Below are 27,586 nucleotides of genomic sequence, written 5' to 3'. Positions count from 1 at the left end.
TCTCATTTCTTTGGTGTAATAAAGCCACAGCAATATGAAGTCATTTGCATATCCAAGGAATTATTTTGTAAAAGTATATGAGGTTTCAGTCAATGCAGACAATATGCTTCTTCATAGATTAAAACCTATGTCATATTTTCTAAAGATAAATAATAACTGACAAAAGTTTTTGATACATTTTAGACTTTAAGGTAGACGTATAGAAAACGTGTCTTTATAGCAAGGACAAGGACTTTTTGATGTGATTTTGTCAATATAATTTTTTGATATGATTTTCTGTCTAAACAGATTTAGTCAGAAAATTCACAGCAATTCACCTGCATACTTAATTTTCTATACTGCAGTAGTTTTATAGCAGCTAAAAATGCTCCCTTTATTACTGCTGCGGTTGCATTAATTGATCTATATGAGCCGTCATATATTCTAATTTGGAACAGATTTCAGGCGTTGAGCTTCCATCTATCACTCCACTGATCTCAATATTATCAAACTTTATTAAACTACAACTTCTAGTTGAACTGAAAATCATCATTAAAGAGTCATCGACATAACAGTGATCACTATTTGGCTTCCCACATAAACCAAAAGTAATGTATATAGGACAAAGACAATGAGATTAAGACCATTATATTTTAATCAATGCAGTGTAACATTGTAACTTTTAGAGCCGTGATATCTCATAGCAGGAAAAGTCTTACATAATAAGAGTAATGCAAAATAAAACTCATTTGAAAAGAACATTTTGTTTCCTTGAGTTTCATTACTGCTGACATCCAAAGAGTGCATACTGCTGGACCATCTCATCCAGGCCCAAACAGGTATGTCTGTGTTTATCAGTTTGGCACTCAGCCTCTGTGGGCCAGTACTCAATCCACGTTCTCTCACCAAGTACATACTGATACCTGAGGAGAACAAAGTGTAAAATGCATTGGGTCTTTCACATGCTGGAACATGACAAAAACTGTACATTTAATTACTCTCTCACTAGTAACAGTAACACTTAAACTAAAGTACAAGAAAGGCAAACGTGATTTAGAAAGCAGTAAAACTGTCAAACTGTTTAGATGCAGACAGTGTTATGATCAGGGTGCACACACCTCACACACACTTATTCACTCACAGAACAAACTTACGTTTCACTTTGGTCATCTCTGTGAATATCTTTCGATGCGCCCATGATGAGGTAGGTTTTACCTATTCTCAGATCCAAAGACTCCCTGCAGTGTTGATAACTGAGGAACGCACGCGCTTTACCCTGAGGACCCACATCATAACTTCCTGTAAATAAAATGAAGCAGAGGAGAGAGAGGGCATGTAAGGATTAAATGCATACCTAAAGTCAAAGTACAAAACTTTGCCATTGTATTATCACATTTTCCCAAAGGAATCACACTTAAAGGAATAGTTCAACATTTAGTCAATATGAGGCTGCAGCCAGCTAACATAGCTTAGCATCAACATTGGAAACAATTAGCATGGCTCTGTCCAAAGGTAGCCAACACTTACTAGCACCTCTAATTTCTGTTTGTTTTAGTCTAAAGAACTGGACTGAGTCCTCCTGAAAAGGTGGGTGCGGTTCCAAACAGAATGTGGTGCGGTTTGTTTGTGGTGTGAAAGTCAATGAACCAAACACAGGATTTTATGATAGAAGTGATTTTAGCACAACTTCAAAAGCTTAACTGATAATTAATCATTCTGCTGATCATTAAATCTGTTCAGGAGGTGATCGTACAATTGATCAGACATGTATAGCCTGTATTTATGAAATTCAGTCAGTGACAGGTCACTAATTCAGCGCAGGTATTCTCCCTCATTAACAGGTCAAGAGCTGTTAAAACTGCTGTGCTTGTAACCTACTCTATGCCCGTGCCAATCTCAGTGCAGGTGTGAAAATACCCTGTGACACACTTAGGGAGAACATATCAGGGGGTGAAACACATTTGGCAGTTCAAAGATAAATACTCACCTTCCTTGATGACTTCCAGTACACGCATTGAGTAAATGTCAGTGGACAATTCCTCTGTAAATTGATCCAGTCTCACTTTGTACACTGAAAACAAACAAGTCGCAGATTAGCTCACTCGTTCCTTTGCATGTCTTACTCACACAAACATACCCACCCATTTCAGATAAGAGAAATATATAAATGCGGCCCAGTTGTGCTCTCTTACCAAAATCTATTTTGCTGGTTGGAGTGGTCTCACAAGACTTAGCTGTGCGCAGGTCATTGCTGATCTTGCCCTTCTGCTGCATGCTGCAGTTCTCTGAAAGTAAACAATGGGCACAAAGTAAATACAACTGATGACATGATGCACACAATGATATATGTACAGCATGATTGTGGATGACTTGATGGGTGGGAACAGCTGTATCACAATTTAAGTATTAGCGACTTATTCTTTAGCTGTCTTGGACTGCCAGCTTTCTCAAATGCATGTGCTCAACTTCACCGCATCACAGACTGCATGGGTTGTAGCTGCTGTGGCAGTGGAACAACCACATATCACATTAAATCGAAGAACGCTTGTGTTGAAACCGTACAAGCACAAGTTTTTTTTCTCTATTTTTGTACAAAAATGATTGAATGCATCTATTATCAAATAAAGATCTGAAATATGACAGAGGTTATTTTTATGAGCACGCTCCACGTTATCCAATATTTAAATATGTCTTTGATGTGTAGACCTCTGTGTATTTATATGTTTCATAGGGTATGTAATGCAGCCAGAGAACAGCATAGGAGGAAGACAAAAACACATCTGGTATTGTTTGGTATGAGCAAAATTTGTATTTTTCTTTGATAAAGATTAATGGATTAATTGAAGATTCTTGTTTAAAGGGTGACAGCAGTCATGATTCAGTTTTTGAGATTTTCATATCATTCTGTAGCTTCCCAGTAGTGTTCCTCATGTATACAAATCCAAACATTTAAATTCTGGTCGAAATACAGAGGCTTTTCAGATCGAAATACTCTTTTTACAAGCCATTTCCATGTGATGTGATGTAGGTTTCTGCATGTTGACATTGCTATACTTTATAAACCCCTGAGGCTGAAGAAGCAGCATGTAAAATATGGCCATCTCTTAAAGTTAACTTCAAACAATACTCTGTTTATATATTAATTTAGTGCAGTTATACAATTTAGTGCAATTATATTAATTTAGTGCAGCCACATTAATTTGGTGTAGTTATATTATATTGGTGTCGATACATTATTTTGTGTAGTTACATTACTATAGAGCAGCTATGTTATTCTAGTGTAGTTATATTTGGTGTTGTCATATTTTTTGGTGTAGTTAGAATATTTTAGTGCAGCTATATTAATAAGCCACATTGTTTTATAGCACGTTACTCCCAGTACTGTTCTTCCTACAGACAGGTCAAAACCAGTACATCCCATATTATCCAAGACCTCATTCTGTTTACCTTCAGCACATGTGCATTCTTCATTTCTGCAGAGTCGCAGTAGTTGTCCAGCTCTTCTCTGTGGATGGTAAAATTTCACACACGGTGTTTCTGCATTGGGAAAGAAGGATATTTGACAGTTATTTGCTAATTGCAGTACATCAGAAAATGTACATCAAATACTCGCAGAGACAGCACAAGTGTCTCTGAAACTCACGTTCATAGTACTCATAGACAGACACAGCAGCTGGTTGTAAGACGCCCACTTTCAGCTTTTGATGGATCCTAAATGTGATTTCGTCCGGTTTTGTGTGTGAAACCTGTGAAGAGATGTGAAGCAAAGGTGAGAAAGAGATAAAGAAATAAATAACAAGGCAGAGAGATACATAGATAGGAATAAAGAGTGATTTCTTACCTTGTCCAGGTAGATGATGAGCGAGCCTCTCTCTGACAGGGCTGTGTTCATCTCATATTTTGAAATTGTGCGAGCACGTCCTTTGGCCAACTACACACATGAACACACATATCAAATAACCCGACCATAAAACACATGTTGCTCCTAACCATAGACATTAACTTCTGACTGTATGAGGGTATGTGTGCGTCTGTAAAAGTTCTTACCAAGTCCAAGTCCTTTGTGTTAACGGTGTAGCCAGTTAACAAGCCAATATCCAAGACTGACATAGTTGCATCATGGTCCCTGTTCATATACCTGTACAAAAAATAGACTTGATAATCAAAATAAATAATGGGCAGCTCAAATGAGCTCAAATTGATGTGAAAGCTCATTCAAAATAATGTTTGAAAAGAATTTTACACCCCCATATTTTTTGATGAAAGGAAAGTGTGAAATTGAGGTGGATACCAGAGTAGGATAATTACAAATTATGAGAAAAACAAACAGAGGGAAGAAGAGAGGTAACATGGGGGCCATAGCTGGTGAGAAAACTTCTCATTTGTACTTACAAAACGTCTATTTTCAGCTTGTATATCTTCTCATCCTCATCTAATTTCTCTGGAGGAGCAAAACAGTAGATGAGCATTTAATTAGTTCCCTTTTCTCATATGACAAAAATACTTGGCAGGAAGATGGATAGACAGCAGGAAAAGCTGACAAACAGACAAAATGACAACAAAGAAAGACAAATTACCTGGGATGAGCTGCACTGACAAGTTAAACTTCTGACAGTCACTCTCCTTTTCTTTAGGCAGAGCGTAATACAGCGACACCATCTGTCACACATATAGAAGTTCATGTTAAAGGTGAAATATGTAACACCCTAGTGTTCAGAAATGGGTACTGCATAGAGACAAATTGGACATATTGGCCTGATATGGGCCTATTAAGGATATATCGTTATCTGCATAAATATTTACCAATATGCACCAATTTAAAAATGTATTTTATACAGAACACATATTAATTAATGATTTCTTACAACTCATAAACAGATATGAACAATAACAGCAAACTTTTGGTGTTAATGTTAGCAAGTGAATGAACGTGAACGGACAGTGTGCAGAATCACACAGGTCAAAATATAAACAGGCGTTTCACACTGCAATGGAAATTTCAAAGGATGACATACTGGTTGTAGCCAGTCATGATCATTTTATAATGCAGTACAGTAAATATATTGCATATTTTTTTCTTAAATATGATAAACTTATAGGCATTTAGCTTAATAATATAGCCCACACAAGTTTAAAGAAGGATTTGACCTCATCTGAGATTCAAAAAGGACACATCAATAAACAGGTGACAAACTTTCAGAACAAAAATATATTTTACTCACTGTCACTGTGGCTTCTCCTGGGCCTGAGGCAGTCACTTTCACATTCTGGTTTATGTCATTGATCTGTGGGAATTTAAATATGCACACAAACACACATGCAGGGATCAGCCGACACAGTCTTACAGCAGTTCATGAAATGCTGTCTGTTCCATCCATGGCCACTAGGGCACCGGTACTCGATACCTTTAAAGGGATAGTTCACCAAAAACTAAAAATTCAGTCATTATCTACTTAGCTTCATGCTTGAATGAAGGTCAGATTTGGTTTATTAATTTCACAGGAAAACATTGGTGCAGAAACTCCCTAACAATGGCACTGAATGTTCTATTGTTTGGGAGCCACTTGAAAGACATCATTTACACCATGTTTTTAGCTTAAATCTTCACTATAGATCCTTTGCCTGGAGGCACATTCACGTGTGTGTGCACGCTGTCTGAACTCGGTGTGTGTGGTGTGATGCTGTGCACACACAAGCGAGCGGCGTGTAAGGTCTTTAGGAGACTTGGATTATGCCAGACGAGCAGTATGGAGGTGTTTTACGATTTTTTCTGTTGTTATTTTACATTTGAAAACTGGTTATCATTCACGTCAGTTGTTTGGGAGATTCTCAAATGCTGTATTTTTGATTTTGTGGTGAACTGTCCCTTTAATGAGCCATGGTGCATTTATTTGTTTGTTTGTGTCTCTGCGTTCTCACTTTAGATGTTCTTGTGGTGTACTGGTTGTTCTTGTTGAAGTTGAATTTGTCAGGTTTTGACCTCCCTGGCAACAAGATGTCCACATTCAGATCATACTCTGGTTCTCTAGCCCTGGCCCAGTACTCAGCTACAGCCTGGTACACCATAATGGTAGCCTGCAGAATGATTGGACGAAAATGAGAAAAAATAGAAGTTAGAAGTTGAGATGAACTAAAAAGATGTGCAACTGCACTAAAAATTGCTAGAGGTACAGAGGAGTCTGTGTTACCTGAGTTGATCCGTAGCCTCCGCCCACCTTCTGCTGTTGGTTGAACCATCTGACAACAGCTCTGGCATCTTCAAAGGCCTTTATTAACAGAAGGCAAATACACAGCTGAAAGTGGTTGTTTCTATTATACTTACAACCTGTCAGTTTACTAAGTCCGCTGTGGTGCTTCTTAATCAGTTTTCCATTTCAGCACAATCAAACGTCAAGACTTGAAAGTTGCCTTGATACAATCACATCATGCTTAATGCCTCCAGGTATCTTCTCAATGAAATTATCTACCATACTGCCACTCACTGTAACCTGTACTCTCTAACAGAGGGGGGAAGAAACGAAGTACAAATACTAAGTTACTGTAGCTAAGTATAGTTTTCAGGTATCTGTACTTTACTTGAATATTTATTTTTCTGGGCACTGTTTTACTTTTACTCCCTATATTTTAACAAATATATGTACTTTGTACTCATTACATTTTCAAACCAGAACTGTTACTTAGGTTTTAATGCATTTGAGGGGAATTATTGATTGTCTTTGTTTTGCATCATTACACACCACCTTCACAATATCAAGACAGTTTTTAACCTAAATGGATGGGAATATAACACATATAAAAGACAATTCCTAGGTGTATCCATCTGTGCATATAACACACAACAGATGTAACAAAACAAAAAAGATGTAAGAAGATGATAATCAATGTAAAAGATGTAATAAGATACAAAAGACATAACAAGACCAAAAAAAATGTAACAAAATGTGAAAAATGTAAAAATACCAAAAAAATGTAACAAAATATAAAAAGACAAAAAAGACGCACAAGATGTAAAAGATGTAATAAGATGTAAAGGCTGTAACAAAATGTGAAAAATGGAACAATACATGCACACATACACAAAAAAGGACAAAAAAACACAGGCGTCGGATCAGGCAAATTCCTGTGTATGTTGTACTTTTGGCAAGAAAAAGGTAAAATAAATAAAATATATAGATGTTTTTGTCAAATTTGTTTCATTATTGTGTGATCATAAGCTGCAGGATATTCAGTTCATTACACTGTCATAAGCCTATCATGACATGTATCATGAACATGGAAAAAGTCTTTATGAATATACAATACAGGCCACATATGACAGTTTAATGCAATGATAAAAGATAGAGCCTACAGTTTCTTTGAGTTTGGTAATGTCAAGTTGTCATAATTAAAACAGTGACAGGTTATGTTGTTTTAGTTAATGTCAAGTTGTCACAACAAAGACACTGTTAGCTTGATTAATGTCGTCATAACGAAGACATCTCAAACAATGCCAACTTTGCATTAAAAATGCCATATTAACCAAGAGACTCTTAATGACAATGGTCATAAACATTTGCAAAGACTGTATAAGGTGTTACGACATGGTTATGAAAATGTCATGACAGTCTTATGCATACCCTTTCAAATAGACTGTTACCAAATATGGTTATCTTAAAAAGTGTAAGACTTCACCAACATTTGAGGCTGTGACATTACTGAGAGACACATTTCACTGGCTTTTGTTTCCTAATCCTCTACACTTTTACTGATGTCATCATGGATGATGACTTTTGCAGCGTGACACAAGTAGAACATAAGTAGAACATGCTCACCTCGACCTTGACCAGAGCAAGAAGAGCATAAGCTGTGGCCTCCAGTGTGTAAACACGTCCTTTAGGTACTGGCCAGTGGGACAACGCTAAAGGAAGAAATACCTTTTTATTAGTATTCTGTACCTGGAAAAAGATAATAATAAACTAATTCCCCAAGCCCTAATCTTAAAATATTTATTCCAGTCAAATGTGATTTTAAGATTCTTGGTCCTTAAGAGCAAAGATTCACATGCAAACACGAGAGCCTGAGTGATGAAAGATTTTTTTTAGGCCAATACATACAGTATAATACTCATAAAGTTATATTTGAGAGATTAGATTGATTAGATTGTGAACAGTATATACTGAACAGGACCTTAGGACTGAAACCTTGTCAGTTAAGGTGGACAAGCTTAAGAAAAAATGTAATGTTTTTGAATCTATACACCTCTGAACTATGTTTTTGAATATTAGTTGAAGAATGTTGCTGTGTGTTGACACCTGGGGAAATAAACTTGAAGAGGATCTCTCGGTTCAGTTTTGCTTCATTAGCCAGGGCGTATGATGTCATGGCAACAGCATATGGGTTGGTGAGGCTGGGCAGACGCCTCTCCAGGTAGGCCACAGCTTTGTCTATACTGCCTGGCAGACTCTGGACACAAGAAAGAAGGAAGAAAGGAGAGTAAGGGAGAGCAGATATATAGCAGGGATTTCAGTGGGAACATAAGAGGCTGGGTCACATAAATGTTTAGGAATGTCATAAAAGTTGACTAGATTGTATAACAGCAACCTCACTGCCTCACTGCAACATGCTAGCTATCACATGACCACAACAAACAGGCCATATTACAACACATGCTGTCAAAGAGGTGTCTGTAGTGTGAAAATAGGGTGTCTTTTTCAATCTATTTAAAGGCATGCAGAAGCCAAATCATTTTCTAGTACGTAGGACAGCCGACATTGTATTTTCGCCACTGGAAAGGCACCCTAGAACGCACTTAACCAAGTTTTGTCCAGTTAAAATGCTCCTCAGAGGTCACTTCTGTGTTGTTTTTTCAAACATGGGGGCACCAGGCAATCACCTCTCTTGAGCCCCCCAGTTGTAGACCATTTCTGTTCAGCTCACTGTGTCATCATGGGATTTAATCTAACGCTTACATAAGCAATACCAAGAGATCCCAGCAAATGTTGCCATTTTGACTGTGTCAAATGATTCAAAACGGTAATTTCAGAACAAATGACCATTGACCAATTGACCAATGACCTTTGTTTGGTTAAATTGAGAGAGAATCTGCGGTGATGGAATCTAATTTTCAGGACACATTCAGAGGGCTCAACCTTGTTACCACAGCCAACATCTGAATGGCTAATAACAATGGTTTTCTGGGTGATAATGGTTCACTGGATCAGCAACTGTGGGGCACAACAAAGCCACCAACATGGTAGGAAAGTAATCTAGTAATATAACTGGTAATCTAACTAATTACTTTTCACATCAAGTAAGAAGTGAAGTAATGACTTAAAATAAGTATTTAGCAAAAAGTAACGTATTGCTTTTCCTGAGTAACTTGCCCAACTCTCACCTCAGAACCACTCACTGAGCTACGTCTCTCACTTTGCACAACATACGTGACCAACACCAACATGGCCGTGCCTTGTAACATTACTTGATCTGTTTTATCCAGTGACTCCTAGATGTGAAAGACTGAGCAAGACCTATTGCTTGTTTGACTACATCCTGGTATGAAAACAAACTGGCATCGTAGCTTCAGGTTGTGGAGTGGAGTGGGTGTGTAGTCTTTTTAGCTATCTTCACAGTCTTTCAACAGTTTTATGACAATCTGTGACATTCTTGATTTAGAAATCTGTTTTTTTTTTAAACTGACAGGTGTCATAAATCATGGCTGAATTCAAAAGGGATCAAAAAATATTAGTCCCTTGCTGTCTCTTGCCAAAATAAGGTCACATGGGGGTTCACAGAAGGGGAGAGACATTGCTTCTCTATTGTAAACGACATAATGTGCTGTACAAGAACAGAAAGCTTGACAGGAGTAGCAACAGTAAGTGACGGGGGGATTGACTGAGGAAATTGTCAGATGCTTCATTGGTTGAGTGCTTCAGAAAGCTTTGAGAGAAAACAATGTATGCAGATGAGGTACTCACATTAACGGTGGCAGTACACAATGTGCGTGACTCCTGCATAGCAATGAGGCAGAAGGCTGTCATTGAGGCTTCTGAGTCTCCGCCGCGCACATCACCCTACACAAGCACACACACACGTTTTTATTCATATAAGGCGTTTTTCAATGACATGTTACAGTTTTCACTTTGATTGTCTACTTTTTTAGCATTAAGATTAAGAATTGATGTTATTGAAATCAGGACACGCACAATCATCTCTCCATGGTAAACCTTTCCAACTTCTCTAAATACACCGTCGGGCTGCTGGGCGTGGATAATCAGGAACTTGATGGCGTCACAGATGACACTGGTTTGCACTGCCACCAGTTTTTGTGCCATGGCAAACACCTTGGCAACATAAGCTGTCAGCCTTATAGAGAGGAGAGGAGAGGAGAGGAGAGGAGAGGAGAGGAGAGGAGAGGAGAGGAGAGTGTATAATCGTATAATTTCTTTTGCACACTAAATTCCCCCACGTAGGTAGAATCTAAATTGCTGGAGGATGGAAGATATGCAAATAATCACATATGAGTACATGAATGTTTGGATGCCTCACCAGGTGCTACTTTGGTGTTTTGCCCACACAGCAAAAGACCCATCTTTTTTACGGTAGGTAAGCTGTCTCTGGTAGCCTGGAAACAAACAAAACACACAACTTATTAACCAACTGCAGGTTTATCCATTAGATGCCAGTTTGAGGAGTTTGTTAGATTTTTTTTTCTGGGATCATAGCGTTTCTATAGTTATTCTGCTGGTATAGGTTTTTGTTTCTTTAGGACAATCCTGGTAAAAATTTCAGCAGGCTATGGGCCCAATCTTACGCTGATCAGAAGCTCAAGTTGAAGGTGCAATGGATATAATTTATTGAAGGTGTGTCCAAATCCACCTTTGCTGTCTTGCACTGGGGGGCACAGGGGTATCCTGCCCTGTCCCGCCCCTTGCGCCAGCAGTGCACAGCACAATACACCTATCAGCTACGCCTTAATTAATTCACAGGGGCCAAACATACAATAAACCAACCAGAAAATCAGCTATCATCACCTGTAAGAAGCAGGCGCACCAGACGTGCAAGTGATGGCAGCATGACGGTGGATTTACCAGGTGAAAACAAAGAGAAGAAGAATAGTAAGAAGAAGATTTTCAAGCGAGGAGACAGATCTCCTGGTCTGAGAAGTTAAAGTGAGAGACCGTGTGATATATGGAGACAACAGGATATCTCCGAAGCAGCTTTTATTTAACATTAACACCTGAAAAAAGTAATACAATAAATGAACTGTAAATGTAAATGTCATGCCGAGATGTAGCTGGTTATGTTACACTTAAATAACTTGAAATTACATTGTTTTTTTATAATTCATTATTATCATCAACATTACTGGCTGAGGAGTGAGGGAGAGATGGTGTGGTCGAGAGGAGAGGCGAGCTGATCCAGCTGCATCTGAAGCTGGCTGAAAACCCACCTGAGCCTTACAGCTTCACGGCCGCCCATTCTCCATCTCCCTCTCCTCCACTAACACTGCTGTGGATGGAGGAACCAGAACCAGAAAGAGTTTCTGAAGTTTGATAACCCATGAGCACGATTCCGCACAGGTTACCCAACGGGTATATCAAATCAGCATCAGGCTCTTATAGAAGCACACAGACCTTTTTCTCCCCAAATCAGGCTGATCTCGTGGTCAGATGTAACATCTTGTTCATTTTGTGTGTTATAGATCATAATTGTTTAATCCTTGTTTTACTTGATCCCCATAAACTGATCTGTTAAAGACAATCTGACAGTTGTGGTCCCCTCCTGTGCACACTTTGCAGGTCTATTGACATTTATTGGCTTTATAATAATAATAATTCATTATCCCATATTAATGAGAATAATTTTAGGTATCTGCGCTAATAAATACCTCTCTGTGAGCCTACCATTGTTGATGTGTTGGAGGGCTTCTTTCCGTTTTTGAAAGCCCACAGCTTCCCACTGATTGGTTGTGTCCAAATATGTGGTTGCAATGACAGGCAGGGTCATGTGGATCATGTTCTGCTCTCCACATCCTGAGGGCTGGTAGATCAGACTACCCATTGATTGCCCGCTAATGGCCTTCTCCACCAGTGCAGCAACTTGTTCTCTCCCTGAATACACACACACACACAAACAGAAAATCCAAAGCTTTATAGACCAGTGGGGAGACACAACTAAATATAAACACAAAGGTCCCCCCACAACCAGTAAGGTGGCTGTTTCCCAAGAAGAACAATACAAAGTTACACAAATCAGTTTGATTCTACAGGCCCTGTATCAATATAACATTATATCTCACCTGTCACAGAGATCTGTGTGCTAGTAGGTGTGTTTGGAGCCACTTCTTTCTTAGGAATTCCACTGTTAAGAATTTCTTCTTGTGTACCACCTAAAGGGAGAAAGTGTGGGCATGAGTTAATAAGTGATAATCACATAATATGACTAAATTACTATATAATTCAGCTATTTAAAGGGTTAACTCACCTACACCGAGCTTAACTGGGTTTAGATTTACAATCTTAGGAGATTTAATCAGTACACCTTCAGGCTGGAAAAATGACAGGAAAAACATTAGATATCACAACTATTTGAATATTTTTTATATGCTGATGTGTAACAAAACACAGTATGGCTTGCTTGGTAAAATATCCTCTCTTGGTAGTTTTTTCTTTATTACAGATCACATTGCATAAATATAAAGATAAACCCTAAAAGACAACTGAATACCTATATTGATATACAGGTTGTGTTATGTAACATATGTACAAACGGTAATTTAACCCAAACTATGTTTTTTTTCCCCCTAAACCTACCCAAGTAGTTTTTGTGCCTTTATTTTGAAAGTCTACCTGAGCGTTATATATAAAGCTCATATATACATATACATATATATACATATATATATATATATATATATATATATATATATATATATATATATATATATATATAGATAGATAGATAGATAGATAGATAGATAGATAGATAGATAGATAGATGGATAGATATAGTTATTATAGCTACATACAACCTCCCAGCTAAACATCTGTCCAAATTGGCTGCAGCTGACACGTATAACCCTAATTCCACAAGAAGTTGGGATATTGTGAAAAACATAAATAAAAACAGAAAGCAATGATTTGCAAAAACTGTTTTACCTATATTCAATTGAATATAGTAAAAAGAAAATGTATTCTGTTTTTCTTTTTTTTAAATACACTCATTCTGAATTTGGTGCCTGTAAGCTGGTCCAAAAAAGTTGGGACGGGGCATGTTGACCGCTGTGACACATCACCTTTTCTTTTAAGAACACTCAGTAAGTGTTTGGAAGCTGAGGACACTGATTGTTGAAGTTTTGAAAGTGAAATTATTTTTCACTCTTGCTTGATATATGACTTCAGGTGCTCAACAGTCCAAGCTTTTTTACTATGAAATTGTTGTAACACATGCAGAAAGCGTCTTCATGGTCTTGCTGAAATAAGTAGGCTATCTCTGGAAAAGACATTGCCAGGATGGCAGCATATGTTTCTCCAAAACCTGTTTGTACCTTTCAGAATCAATGGGGACTTCACAGATGTGACAGTTACCCATGATGCCATGGCACGAACACACCCCTATACAATCACTGATTCTGACTTTTGAAGTTAGTGTTGGTAATAATCTGGATGGTCCTTTTCCCTTTTAGCCATGAGGTCACAACAAGATTATCTTTTTGGGGCTTTTTAACACCGAACCATGATGCTGTCATCTATTACCAATTAACCTGTTTACCTGTTCAATGCTCCAAACAGGTGTTTTTGAGCATTCTATAACTGTCACAGTTTTATGTTGCCCCTGTCCCAACTTTTTTGAAACATGCTGGAGGTATCAAATTCAGGATAAGTGTATATTTAGAAAAAATTATAGTTTTTCAGTTTGAACATTGAATATTTTGTCTTTGTGCTGGATTTAATTGAATACAAGTTGATTGAAAATGATTTGCAAATCATTGCATTCTGTTTAATTTATGTTTTACACAATGTCGTAACTTTTTTTTTGGAAATGAGGTTGTATATTTCCATCATAATGTTTCAGGACGGGGAAGAAATGTAAACTTAAAAACAAAAACATATTTCATATTGAGCATTTCACTGCAATAAGGGAAAAGTTCTGATATGGCATAAAAAACTCTTAACTCACGACATGCAGTTTATCTTACCACCACCCGCAGCATCTTCAAGATTCCATCATTGAGCGATGAGTCTTTAACAGCCGCTTTGACCTCAACGCGGTGTTGTCCTTCCCTCATGGGGATAATGATGAAGGGTACAGATCGTGTAGTTTGAGGCCCAACGTTGACTTCCTGACGAAACCTTCCATGTTTAGAGGCTGCACTGCACAAGTTTTCCTCCTCGATTAGATCCACACGCACCTTGAAAAACAGATGAGAATACACAGAGGAAAGGACTGAGATATGTGCAATTGATCAAAAATGAAGGACCTGCATTAAGTAGATGCCATTAAGTAGATAATCATCAGTTTCTTTTTATGTCACCTAACAATGAGGCATATCTAATTTGGAGAAATGTAACCCATTTTTTCCTAGAGGATCAATTTGGTTGGAAAAGCACATTGTAAATATTGTGGTGAGGCTGTCCCAGTTCTGGGACTGACCACCAGTTGATCACTTACAGTATTACATTTGTCAGGGAGCAGAGTAAAGATTTAATTCAATCTCTTTTTTTGTCATATATTGTATGTCAATCCAGTCTCAAAGGCTCTGGTCTGAAACACCAGAGCAGAGTGGCGCAGACTTACAGTGGCAGGATCAGGGCTGTAGTTGTGAAGGATTGCTTTAATTTCTATCTGTTCTCCACGGACAGCAGAGTAGGGAAGTCGGAGATCGATGAAGAATTCCTTCCGGACAATGACCTCTAACGGCTCTCCAACACAGATTCCTTAAGAAAGAGAGAGATACCAAAAACAAATGAGGGAACAGAAAGAAAAAAAAGGTATAGGGGATGGGAGAGGTCTTACTAGGAGGTATGATTAAAACTCAGGGCAGATTTTAGTTACTAAATCCTCACCGTGAGTTCTTGACAGACTTATGCCAGTGAACTGCCAGGTTGTGATTGAGTCTTGCAAAGGAACATTTTTCACTTTTGATGTAGTGTCACTGAAACAAAAAATGTTAGCACCTTGAGAAGTAAAAAGTAGCTTAAATCTTAGTGGTGTCATTACTGAAGTTATCAGTGTTTTTTTTTGTGTGTGTAGGTTTCAGTTGACTCACCAGTTTGGTGTTTGTCGAGGACAAGGATCTAGTTTGATGTCTGACCACAGCCAGCTTTCAGGGAACTTCGTGCGAGAAACAATTTCATTGGCGTCTATGTAACTGTTGTCATCATCTTCACCTAAAGTGTCATTAAAAAGGTTATTATTTTTCATTGGGAATCAGTGATTGTTTTCTAACTACAAGAATGATCATTAATAATAACCACCCAGGGCCTCCCTCCATCCCTTGTCCCCGTCTCTTACTGCGAGCCAGTTGGAGATTTTCCTCCTGCCTCTCAGCTCGCAGGCCTTCCATTTCTTTGCAGCAGTGCAGGAAGGCATCGACACAAGCTTGACCATCATTGATGTACTCGCTGCGCCTCTCACAGGTATATGAGAGCAGGGTCTGGGTCATGCCATCCCTACAGCAGTCATGTAGCAGTGGGTCTGTATATTGACTTGCTGGAAAAAAAGAGCGTTGTGGGGGAGAGACAGAGGTGAGGCGGTATGGAGTAGAAAAACAAGGGTGAACTGGAAATTTGTAAAAATTAAAAGAGAAATACAAGAAAGTATAGAAACAGAACTTTTCTTCTAGTTAAGTCAGTTTTGCCTTACATGCATTCTGTCCTTAGACCCTTGATTTGAATAAATTAAGGCTGTATGTAAAAAGAGTTTCAGCTCAGTTTGATCATTCTACTAATACAAAGACGAGTGAAAATCAGCAACACAAGATGTCAAACTACAAACATTGTGGCGAGTCTGAACTGTGTGGCAGAAGATGACTGAATATCTTGTTACTGGGTAGTATGGAGCTATGGTTCTTACCTAAGGTGGTAGTGATGTTCATTATAGTAGTGGCTCGTCTCCTCCTGCTGGGGGCCGGGCATTTCAATTCTGGAAATGCAACATGTACAAGATCATTAACAGAATGCCAAAAGGTTCCAGACTTGGATTTTGCATTTTCAGAGTGTCAAAGTAAGGTATTTTATCAGGTTTGCCACACCTACAATTCTTATCCTCATTTGCTTTTGCTGAAATTTTAAAATATTATAAAAATACTTAATTAGAAAATTAGTACAAATCCCCCCACCTCTACCCCTGGATCCTACCATCCCTCCATACATGATATGGTGTGGCCTCTCTCAGTAAAAGAGGGGTATGTCCCAGGAAAGGGGGACTATGGAAGCGTCACCTTGTCTGTAGGGAGTCCCAGAAGCTGTGTTGGACTCAAACAACAGCCCAGCATCGTAGAACACACCCATGCTGTTCGCCCCTCCACCTGCTGTGCAGCCTGTGTCATGCTTCTCTACGGTGTCCCACACCTGTCATTCACACACAGAAAAACAGACAAGACATAGGGTTACGCTGCGTAAGCTAAACTCACATGGCAGTTCTGAGAGGTCATTAGAAACATTTACTAATGCAATGTATTTGCTGCAGGACAAATTTATACCGGATTGTTATTATTTGAGGTACAGGTTAATATGTGCCATTATTTATACATAACCTTTTAAATTAAACACTTGTAACTTATACTAATATTAATTAAAACTTATATTAATATTTTCAGTGATAAATATGAAATAAAGAATTGCCTTTTTCTGGGTGAGGCGGTGCTTGTTGTTCAGGACGTAGACGCCTTTGTCAACTGCCACCAGTCCCACTGTGGCCTCTGGATCTCCAGTGACCTTCAGACCAAACATCCTGCGAGGTTCATATGACGGAGCGGGTCTTGTTGATTCCAGCTTCAACTAAATGTGAACGGGAAGTCAATGAATGGGACATGTTTAAGCAGTTTCATACATAAAAAATTATGTCCAAGTAATGTACAAATAACTTTAGTGTGTGGGTGTCTTGTTTGCCCACTTAAACTTTGCTTTGTGTGTCTCACCGAGCCCATGCAGGAGTCCTTGACATCCACCCAAACAGAGTCTGATACCACTTCGTTGTCATTTGTATGGTAGTAGGCTACGATGCGGAATGATGGCAGCATTTCTTTGGTAATGGGAACTATGAGGGAAATCAGTACTTGGCCTCTTGTCCTGTAACGGCCATATTTCACCAGCTGACCTCTGCTCAGGATCTAGGGACACAGATTTACACATCAGGAAATTATCCACCATGAGTGTACATAGTGCAAAGGTCATGGGACACAACGAAAATAGTTAGGTACGTGCACAAAAGCACAGGTGTAAAGCGTTTCTCACCAGGTATGTGATGTCATTGTCTTGATTTCCCTGCCTGTTAAGGTTGAGGTTGATTTTCAGGTTGTCTCCTAACTGCAGCTCTGCTGTATCCACACCTGAGAAAATGAAATGTTGCAATGAGTTCTTGGTACTAAAAAGAGATCTAGTGCATGGTGCGTTCTTTGCCCCTGCCACCACCTTCACCACCTTGTTTTTTTTTTGTGTGTGTGTTTCACCATCTGCTGTTATTTCAGGATGTCACTCACCTATGTGAATGTAGTTGTTGTTTTTGGTGGTATATGGGAGAGCTACCATGGTGGCTCTTGCTTGCCTTGCATCTGTAAGAGCACGTTCATTGGTCTTTGCCTGCAATTAAAGACACACACACACACATACACAAACAAGTAGTTACAAAAAAAGTCTCAAGTTTCCTCAAGTATCCTATTGAGGCTTTTCCTCGTATACTTCAATCTAACAAAGTAAAATTTATTAATAGAATAACAAAGCGCATGAGGAATTGACAAGGATTTTAACATAAAACACTACACATCAAACTATGGCTCATCTAGGGCTAGGAATATTACTGACTTGACTATTTTCATCCGCCTCACCTGATTGTGTTTATGTTGCTTGAAGCTGCAATATTCAGTTTTACTCATACTTAAAAACATGAACATCCACATCCTCCAAACATTATGTAACTGAAGTCTGTATCACTGATAAGTTAGCAAAATAACATCTACTTTCATATCCAGCAAACACAGAACAACATTCACACTCATTTAGAATCATGTTATGGCCACCTGACAGATTTAAGTCACTCTCCTTTTAACTGTGTTTTGGTATCCAACAGCTGTTGAGAGTAATCTTGGTCTTTAACTGGAAAGCGCTCACACACTGTACAATAAATGTGTGAGCAGGAGAACTATGACACTGGGCTAAGGAAGAGAGCTGCAGATTTCATCAAGTAAATATTAAAAATGTTGAAATACTTCAGAGACTTACAGTGATGTCCAGTCTGGTAGACCTTGCCTCCGTGTTGATGGTAAGCCTTGCCAAGCCATTGGCTGCAGTGAAGCCCATCACCTGGCCTGGATTAACCACCACTGCAACGCCTTGTGCAGGACTCTCGTCAGGATTCACAACTTCAACCTGCCATCAGAGACAAAAATAGCTAAACAATCAGCTAAACAGAAAACATCTAACAGCCCGTGCATCATAATGAAAATCCACCAAAACATTGCTCAATAATAGTTACTTCAGAGGCATGGAGACTTTCAAAGTTTTGAGTTGATACTGTCAACTGCTTTTGAAAAAGTTACTATATTTTGGGAGTGAAATGTATAAGAGATCTTGTAATTTAAACAGAAATAAAGCTATACTTGTACTGTATGTAAATGTAAAGAAGTATTTTACCGCAACATCGAAGGACATTCCTGGTTTGTAAAATTTGGGTGTTTTCTTGAAGAGGATGGTGTACGGTGATGTGACAATCTGGATATTTCTCAACTCCGCCTCCACTATTTCACTACCTGCGAGGTGATGCAGAAACACAAACAAATTAACTCACACACACACACACACACACACACACACACACACACACACACACTGAACACAAGAGAAACTTTTGTACATGTCTCACGTGATTAACTGATGCAGATAAAATATCCTGATATCTTTATTTTCTTTTTCCCTCTCTTTTTTGTTTTCAAATTTTTGGGACAAATAACACTGACAGTTACTTTCACCCTCACAGCTGTGGAGTTAGTATGAATCACATGATTTAAAATACTGAACAGGCACAAACACACAGTGTGTCTTTCTTACCGCTCTCCGTCAGCACACTGACAGATACAAATATGGACTTCCCCACCAGGCTGTGGATGTTCTGGAAGGTCTCAGTGATCTGCTGTCTCTTCAGTGTGACCACTCCATTTCCTCCCTGAATCTAATGTCACATGATACAGATAAATGCACTTTGAAATACAGTGATCAGTTGTGGGTACTTCATCACGTTTTGAATCAAACTGGGCATAGCCACAATAGTTTTAGCTTTGCATGTTGACTAGAAAGTAATGAATTTTTCATTTTAGGTAAAACATTTTTTTCATTACAACAAGCTTGATTTCTTACTATTTGCTTGCTAGCTAATAAAAGCAAACAAGTTAACTTAACACCCCACAGAGTGTGTGGAGCAGGACTGTAATTTCATCTTTTTAGGGGTATGGTCAGTTTTTTGAGGGCACAAAGATCAAATGCCAGCGCAAGAAGGTCATCAACTAAAAATTATTTTAAATCCACAGAAACAATGAATTTAACTTAAAGGTATAATATCCAACATTTTCCTAAAAAGCAATGTATAGACTCATAGAAACATCCCTCTCAGTCATCACTTATGACCAATTAAAAGTGTGTAGTGGTGGCTATATCTGCAGAGACCCTGTCCTCTGCCTGTATTTCTTAATTTTTCTCATTATTTGCTGTGCTTACCAAGACAAAATGTTGGTATCTGACATCCTGGTATCTTTCTGGTGTGTTTATTAACAGCCTGGACAAATCCTACCAATTCTTCCTTTAAGAATTAAGGATGATTTTTAAATATTATATATGCTGTTTTATATATGATATTAAAATAATGAGTTAGCATCTCAAAATTATGACTTATTATCTAACTTACAGGAGTTTCTTTTTCCCCACTGTGGCCGCTGAGCGAGCAACACAGAAAGTCTCACTGAACGGCGGCGTAGTGTTTATGCCAGCCCTGCTTAAGGCCAAGCTTAACACATACACCTACTGTATCAGACACAATGACTATGACAACTGTCAGACTGACCAGACAAATACAGCAAAAGAGTAAGTAACTGCTCACCGGCACTCTCTGAAGAGACCTTGGAAAGCTCTTTTTCTGACCATTTTGTATAACCCCAAATACCACGTAGGCCGCCCCGTCCACCTCCTGACCAAACAGATATCTAAAAGCACAAGAGAAGGACATGTTTAAGCCCACAATGACATAAAACAGGACAATTACAAACAGGACGGTCAAAATGTAACAACAACAAATGTCTCAAAACTGCAACAGCGCCCTTTATTTTGTCCTTCAATCAGTTTAACAATCAAACCTGGTCTCTTAATCTTCAAAACAAAAACCTTCACATACGTAGCTCTGATGTTGACGGTGAGCTCTGGACTGTCCACATAGAAGAAGGGGCTCACAGGTAACAGTTTCACCTCAAAACTGGGCAGCACTGAAAGATTGAAAGCATTTTAATATGTTCAGTTAAAGATGTTGAAATCAGCTAAAAAGTTTCTGAAAGTTGTACACATTTTAAATAACAAGTAATGGTAAAGTAAGTGCAAGTAATGAGACTCACCGTATTCTTTGACCTCGAACTCTGCAGAGTAGCTCTGCTGTGGGTTGCTGTGGAACTTTGCCACCACCTTCCACAGCCCGGGACTTCACACAGACAAACACAAGAACACATATTTCAGTAATCACGCAAAGATTTTTTTTTAAACAATATTTTTTCACTCCACACACAATCATGCAAAGATTTTAAATATTCATAACATTTAGAGACTGGAGGTAACACAGGAATCAGACTTCATACTGTGTGACGTCTTTTATATCTTACACAAATTAAATGAGCTGCTGCAAAACACATGATGTTTATTATATTCTGAAGAGAGCAGAAACACTGAAGTTTAGGAAAAAAGCTTTAAAGTTTGGCTGGCAAAATGTGCAATAGGCTACTGCAGAATGATTGTACTACCTTTATTTTGTGCCTTTTAAGGCTGATTGTTTCAATTATATATGATATAATATTGTTATATGATATAAGTCATTGGGATTAAATTTCTGTTTAAATGTACTCAAAAGCATTGAATTTAGAAACTGACTTTTTGTGATCGGGCCAGATACTGGTGTATAAGTGACATAGATCCATATGTGTGTGATAAAAACACTTAGAGCACTATCTTATACCTGGAGCAAAATGGATGGCGCAGGTGGCTCTGTTATCGTACACCACTCATTTTTGCCATGTCTGCAAGATAACAAATTCACTTGTGCCTGGTCTGTGTGACCAAGCACGGGAGGTCTAAAAAATGAAGGCGGGGCCAGGTGCGTTTGCTATCTTGTGCTTGGCGCACAGTCAAAACCACTTGTGCCTTGGACCAACTAAAACCTGGTCAAAACGCACTGGAGCAACTGCAGTGTTTGTGTCTGCTTGTTTATTGGGATCCAGAAAAACAAGGATCAAACAACCATGATCTATAACATACAAAGTGAACAAGATGTTATATCTGAGAACGGGACTGGCCCAACCCTGGGAGAAAAAGGTACTTGTGCTTCTTTCAGAGCCTGATGCTGTTTGTCCAACACATATGTTGAATACGTCGCCTGTAATTCTTTCCTCAAACTTCAGAGACACTGTCTGAGTCAAACACCTACTTCCTAAAGGTGGTGAGAGCTGACCCTCTGATTGGTTTATTGCATGTTAGACCTAAAACACACACTGATAGGTATGTTCAGGGTGGGACAGGGCAGGATACTTCTGCACCCCTGGAGGAAAAGTGGATTTGGAAACGCCTGGAACAAATTAAAACCTTTCTGCCTTGCACTTTGAACTTGTGCTTTAGATAAGCGGAAGATAGGTCCCTTTATTAAATAAATAAATAATATCGACTCTGACTTCAGGAAAACTTTAAACCAGTTCATACTCACCTGACAATTTCAGCAAGTGGGTAATCTCCGGAGTGGATTCCTGATTTCAGAGAGACTGGATCAAGTGGTAAAATGATGCCATCAGGGGTCTTAATAAAAAAAAAAAAAAAAAAAAAAAAAAAAAAAGAGCAAATATTAACAGTGAGCTGTGCCAGCTTACAAATTAATTTAGTAAATCAGTGCTATAATCTTCACTTCAGCTGTGCTTCATGTGCAAGTCAACAACTAGAGCAGGGATCTCAAACAAATTTTAATTAATGGGCCACGTACAACTCAAATTGATTTCAAGAGGGCGGTATCAGTCAAACTGCATAAACTACATGTAACAAACCTTTGAAAATTTCCCTTTCTTTTAGTGTAAATAAGCACAAGTACATTCTGAAAATGTTTGCGGTTAATGAATAATTTCAGTCAGTCTACTATCATTACACATGAAGAAATAGGGACTCATCCACTTTTCTTGGTAGTCCTGCCATTCTCGCCCCATTTACACCTGTTATTAAAATCTGATCTGTATCTCAATAAGTCGTCCAGATAAGGAAAAATGCATGTTGAAGCAAGGTGTAAGTGCTTGGCGATGGAGGTAGTCTGGCTTGCATTGTGTACAACAATCTAGCTAACACATCCAGATACAGAGCACATGTTAAGGACAGGTGTAAATGGGGTCAACATGTACACTTTTTTGTCTTTTTGACAAAGACATTTTTCATTAATGTCGACTGCATGAACAATTGGCTGTAATAGACAGTGTTGTGTCATGTACCCTGTATGTAAGCATGTGGGATCTACATCCAGCTTGGAGTCTGCTTGTTATCAGCACAGAGGACATATCAGGAATACCAGTGCGTTTTATTGAAAAATTGGAATTAATGACTTCTTTGTGAAGTCACCCACTGGGCCGTATTGGACTCTTTGATGGGTTGTGTTTGGCCTGCAGGCCATCTGTTTGAAAACCCTGAACTGGAGGAAGGCATGCACTTATTTTTACAGCAAGGCATAGGACAGGTGCTACTGGAGATAGAAAAGAAAACTAGCAATGAAACAAGGGGAGGTTTATTTGTTATTTTGATAATTTCTAAAGAAATGAATCTGCAGTTTAATATCTGTGATATAACTTCATTGAGAGGCTTCATGCTCCCAGTTATAGATGATTGCATAATATTGATGCGGTGCTTATCAACAGTAAAATACAATACCACAATCTCAATGGCAATAGAAGCGTCACTCTGGGTTTCGTCATTCCTTTCTACTGGCTCCATGCGGGGCGTCACTGCAAACATCCTGTAATGAACTGACATATACACATTTACTCAACTTCAATCCAAATGGAAGATTCCTACTGGTGAAACATTACTATGAAATGGCCTTTGTTACATGAGATCTGTTTGAGCCTCTGGCGAAGCCTTGATGCCAAAACACGTCTAATTTGTTCTAATGCAAGAACACTCAACTTGCTTTACCTGGGTGGCAATTTTGCAATTTATTTAATTTTCTATCAATATTATTTGTCAGATAAAATAAATGAACATTTCAAGGCCTTGTCTTTCTTTGAAATTCTTTGTTTTCTTGTTTTTAAAGATTATTTTGGGGGTTTTGATATGACAGGAAAGGGGGGAGAGAGAGGGGATGACACACAGCAAATGCAGAGTTTTGGAGATACTAGCTGCAGAGATGTCTGCCTTGTCTCCAATATAATGGGGCTAAATGGTATTCAGCATGTGGTGCTCAGTTTCGGTAGATCCTAAAATAGTTCCTGTAGATTTCACTACAGAAAGAAAGTAGTTCCTGCATGAAACTGCTCACAACACGGTCTGTGGATTATCTTGAGTAACTGAGTCATGATTTTTGGAAACAGACACTGGGGTTGAATTTTTCAGTTTTTCCATTTTTCTTTCTTTTGGCCCTTTGAGCACACCAGGATTTGCACCATCTAGCCCCATTATACTGGAGAGAAATATGTAGTTTTGATTTTGGGGTGAACTGTCCCTTTAAGTTTTTTCAGTAATGAAATACATATTTATTATTGGATCAGAAATATCTTTATATATCCTTATTTCTGTTTTTCTGTTTTCTCCTCTTCAGCTAGTTGTCTTCCCCTGCAGATCTGATTCTAATGCACCTTGCACAGCCGGAAAGGACATCAAACAAAGATCAGCCTTCTCTGTTACTGAAGGGATTTATTTACTTTATGAATTAGGAAATTGTCAGAGGGCACCCTATCACCGGCCAGATTTGATCCATGGGCCGAGTGTGCTTGTTCTATGGTCTAACATGATCATGCTATGACAGTAAAGGCATTATAATTGTTTTAACAGAGAGTGCCTTGAAGTTTGTGTGTGCTGTATATTACTGTTCAGTCAAACTGTGAATTAAAGAGTGTGGTATGTTTTCTATGGTATTATCTTATCTTGTTCATATAGAAATGTTCTCACAGAGGCTGGTGTGTTTTTCAGCACTGACGGAGTACTGAAACTCACCTTTGCTGTTGGGGGTGTAGATGGTCTTGTCAGTCTGGATGAAGATGTACCCAGACTGGAAGGACACTAAGACGACTTTCTCCAGCAGTCGGTCAGGGAACTGAGCTTGCAGGTACACATACTGCTTCATGTTGGGATCCCTACTGAAGTCACCAGCAGGGATCTAAAACCAGTATGTGGAGAAAAAGGCAGTGCATGAGGAGCAGGATGAGGCTAATCTCTAATTTATGGTCATGAAAGAAAATGAAGACAACTAACAATATGCATAAACAGTAAAACTATTTCATTACCGTTATTTGTCCAAGCTCTTGGAAGTTTTTTGCACTGGTGAGGGTCAAAACCGTGGATGCCAGCTTTTTTGTTTTGGTTGGATGGTTCATCACCATGATTTCAACCCTGATGTCTCCTCCTGTGCAGTCTTGACACTCCACAAAGACGTTTTCTGCTGTTCCAACCCGCAACAAGTTGGGAGCAGACATCACATGTCTGAGAGAGAGACAAAGTATTGACAAATGATGTATTGACAAATATGTTCTTCCACTCTAGTGTCTAGGCTGTCTAAAAAAATTTTGTCATTCAAAACAAATTAACTTTTCTAGCCAAATAAACTTGATATTAATTAGGTTGTACTTAATAAAACATGTTCAGTAACCTTAAAATTAAGATAAAGCAGAACCAAAAACTCTTCAGTCACAATGACATTACAAACAAATTTGATATCCTTTTACATTTACATTCTAAACTTGAAGAGTCACCTCTTCATTTCACACACAACTTACAGCTGCAGCTGCTACTTTGTTCCAGCTTTGGCACAAACATAATATAAGTGAATTTATTGAATATTAAGGGTAAAGGGGTAGGGACTGAATTCAGTACTAACCTTCATCATGGTTCACAGTTTTTCCATTTTTGTGAAAATAAGTAACCATGACTTTAAGTGTTTTACAGACACACACAGAAAGTTTTTATCAAAGTGTAAGATGGGTTGTAGGAGAGTTTAAGCTCTCAAAACCATGTTTGCTGGCAAGTCTGCTAACATCCTGATCATGTTACTTTAGAAACTTAATTTAATGAGCTGATTGAACTCTGAACAGTACATTCATTCAACTCATCATTTCAAGTTAAAAGGCTTCGACTTCACAACTTCAAGAAATCACGTTTATTCTGAAAATAAATACTAGAAATCTTGTCAAGTCAAATCAAGTTGAAGTAACTTGAATAAATGAGACATACTTCCAGTATGACCTTTTACAGTGAAAAGTTTTAGGACTGGATCATTTAGAGAAGTGTTTCCTTTTTTTTTGCATGTGACCCCTTAAAATGAAAAAAACTTGATGGTCTTGGCCTTGCTGAACGTGTGTGCTTTTTCAAATTTTGAATGAGAGGAAACATTTTCAGTATTTTGAAAAAAAAAAAAAGGGCAATGGTTCTAAAAAGAAAACCCCTGAAAAATAAGTGAAATGTTTTACCACCACAATTGTGCCTTCAGTTATCTTGTGACCGTTTGAGGCGTCCCGAGCCCCAGCTCGACCATGGACTTTGCACACAATGGGTGATCAACTGATTATCTTGATTAAGATCCAGCCCTGGATCAATACAATATTTCACCATGGTTCTAGATTCTGTTTGCTTGCTGGCATCATTAGAAAGACCACATTACCTTGACTCATGTAACACAAACTGAAATCTGGGCCACAGCTCCTCGTTGTGTAAGACACAGGTCAAAAGGGTGAATCAAACTGATATTTGTAGCCATACACTCTTTCATCTTATAGTGAATACAGAGAGCCCCTGAAATTACAGTTGCTCTCATCATAGTTTAACCAATGACACGTTGAATATCAGGTAGCTGATCAAACAAACAAACTATATTTTAGCTCTATTGTGAATGCATTCAAGCTCGATCGTAATCTATAAAGGTATCGCCGGTCTACTCACAGTGGAGCTCCATCAGCCAGAGAAGTGAGTGAGGCAAAGGCCAGAGAGGCCACCAGCCACAGCAGAGTCCGACTCATCCTCCTACCTGATCCTGATCTGCTGTCAATGATGACTGTTGCTCTCCAGCACCCTCCTTTTATCCACTCTCCTCCCTCCTCCTGCACCTCCTTCACCTCATGACCCACCCGTCCTCCTCCCAAAGTGTTTCTGTACACTCAGTGGAAGCACAAACACCAACACATGATTTCCCAGCAGCGGTTGAGAAACTGTTATCTCTGCTGTGCAGAAAAAGATAAACAGTAGAAAATCAATGAGAGCTTACATGTCTGAATAACTTGTAAGCATACAGTTTACTGCAAAATGACTCTTCTGCATTGATGACGTTTTCTAATATGATGCCTTTGTTTTCTTTCTGTCTTTTTCTTGTTTGGGAAATTTCATAATCCGTACCCTGAGCCTGATGAATCAGAATACTTACACATAATCAAACATATTGAACATGCAAAAACACACAGACAACAAGTGGGTGTTGAGTAACTTCTGGTAAAATATCTGGCAGGGCTTTCTGGAGTTTCAACAGCAGGGTTTTTTTTTTGTTTGTTTGTTTTTTACAATGACTGTGTCCTTCTTACTCTTCTTTTTCTTCTTCTTTTTATTTCTTGAATGATATTTTGAAAGTATTTGTGATTTGAATGGACATTATATATTTTAATGTTTTGCCTGGAGGCTGACTGGATTTAGTAAAAGATAGATCCCATTGTGTGATGAGATTTTTTTTTCCTTGGGCCAGATGCAGTTAATAGTCCCTGCCTTCATCTGTACATTAACAGGGTGTCCCAGTAATACTCAAATACTATTTGTGGACTGACTGATTGTTCTTTAACAATACATTTAATCCTTTCACTGCAAAATCAGTGAAAAGCAACATTACATTTGATCACTTTGGTACTAAAAGTATTTTCTTTTCTCTATTAATGTTATACAGTAAACACACAAACATGAATAAAGTTTATCCTATGGATTTAAATTTATTAAACTGTTACGTGCCA

The 27,586-nt window shown here is 38.5% G+C and overlaps 1 protein-coding gene across 2 annotated transcripts; it reads right to left on the bottom strand.

Annotated features, from left to right (window-relative positions):
• Nucleotides 1-616: 616 nt before the first annotated feature.
• c3a.1 (complement C3a, tandem duplicate 1) lies at nt 617-26,686 on the bottom strand. 2 transcript variants are annotated; one of them, XM_084716082.1, is made up of 43 exons: nt 26,538-26,683; nt 24,890-25,085; nt 24,600-24,762; nt 23,319-23,413; nt 22,123-22,211; nt 20,771-20,853; nt 20,557-20,644; nt 20,266-20,368; nt 19,224-19,344; nt 18,810-18,925; nt 18,399-18,545; nt 17,660-17,759; nt 17,415-17,509; nt 17,099-17,290; nt 16,803-16,958; nt 16,400-16,529; nt 16,033-16,101; nt 15,472-15,669; nt 15,227-15,347; nt 15,024-15,112; nt 14,755-14,894; nt 14,156-14,368; nt 12,442-12,505; nt 12,257-12,346; nt 11,862-12,068; nt 10,504-10,579; nt 10,161-10,320; nt 9,933-10,028; nt 8,271-8,421; nt 7,791-7,876; nt 6,168-6,245; nt 5,899-6,054; nt 5,202-5,264; nt 4,557-4,638; nt 4,372-4,420; nt 4,027-4,117; nt 3,821-3,910; nt 3,623-3,725; nt 3,427-3,516; nt 2,172-2,264; nt 1,967-2,050; nt 1,134-1,278; nt 617-902 (listed from the first exon to the last, which is right to left on the bottom strand). In XM_084716082.1, exons 1-43 carry the CDS (start codon nt 26,612-26,614, stop codon nt 761-763), a joined length of 4,977 nt encoding a protein of 1,658 aa, XP_084572208.1. In that variant the 5' UTR covers nt 26,615-26,683; the 3' UTR covers nt 617-760. The 2 variants fall into 2 exon arrangements, with proteins under 2 accessions (XP_084572208.1, XP_084572207.1); XM_084716081.1 differs by lacking the exons at nt 617-902; nt 1,134-1,278; nt 1,967-2,050; ... (6 more) ...; nt 4,557-4,638; nt 5,202-5,264 and adding an exon at nt 5,306-5,739 and having other exon boundaries at nt 5,872-6,054; nt 26,538-26,686.
• Between the last annotated feature and the right edge of the window lie 900 nt (nt 26,687-27,586).

The sequence above is a fragment of the Lutjanus erythropterus genome, chromosome 3 (assembly GCF_056507025.1).
Source record: "Lutjanus erythropterus isolate fLutEry1 chromosome 3, fLutEry1.hap2, whole genome shotgun sequence".
Lineage (NCBI taxonomy): Eukaryota > Metazoa > Chordata > Actinopteri > Lutjaniformes > Lutjanidae > Lutjanus > Lutjanus erythropterus.
This window is presented reverse-complemented; position numbering and strand designations above follow the sequence as displayed.

What these genes read in the sequence shown, in the direction of transcription:
- c3a.1 (XM_084716082.1), bottom strand. Translation starts at nt 26,614, where the DNA reads ATGAGTCGGACTCTGCTGTGGCTGGTGGCCTCTCTGGCCTTTGCCTCA. An exon ending in TCATCATCTACCTGGACAAG is followed by an intron (nt 3,726 to 3,820) that starts GTAAGAAATCAC and finishes ATCTCTTCACAG; the next exon opens with GTTTCACACACAAAACCGGA. An exon ending in AGAGATGACCAAAGTGAAAC is followed by an intron (nt 903 to 1,133) that starts GTAAGTTTGTTC and finishes TGTTCTCCTCAG; the next exon opens with GTATCAGTATGTACTTGGTG.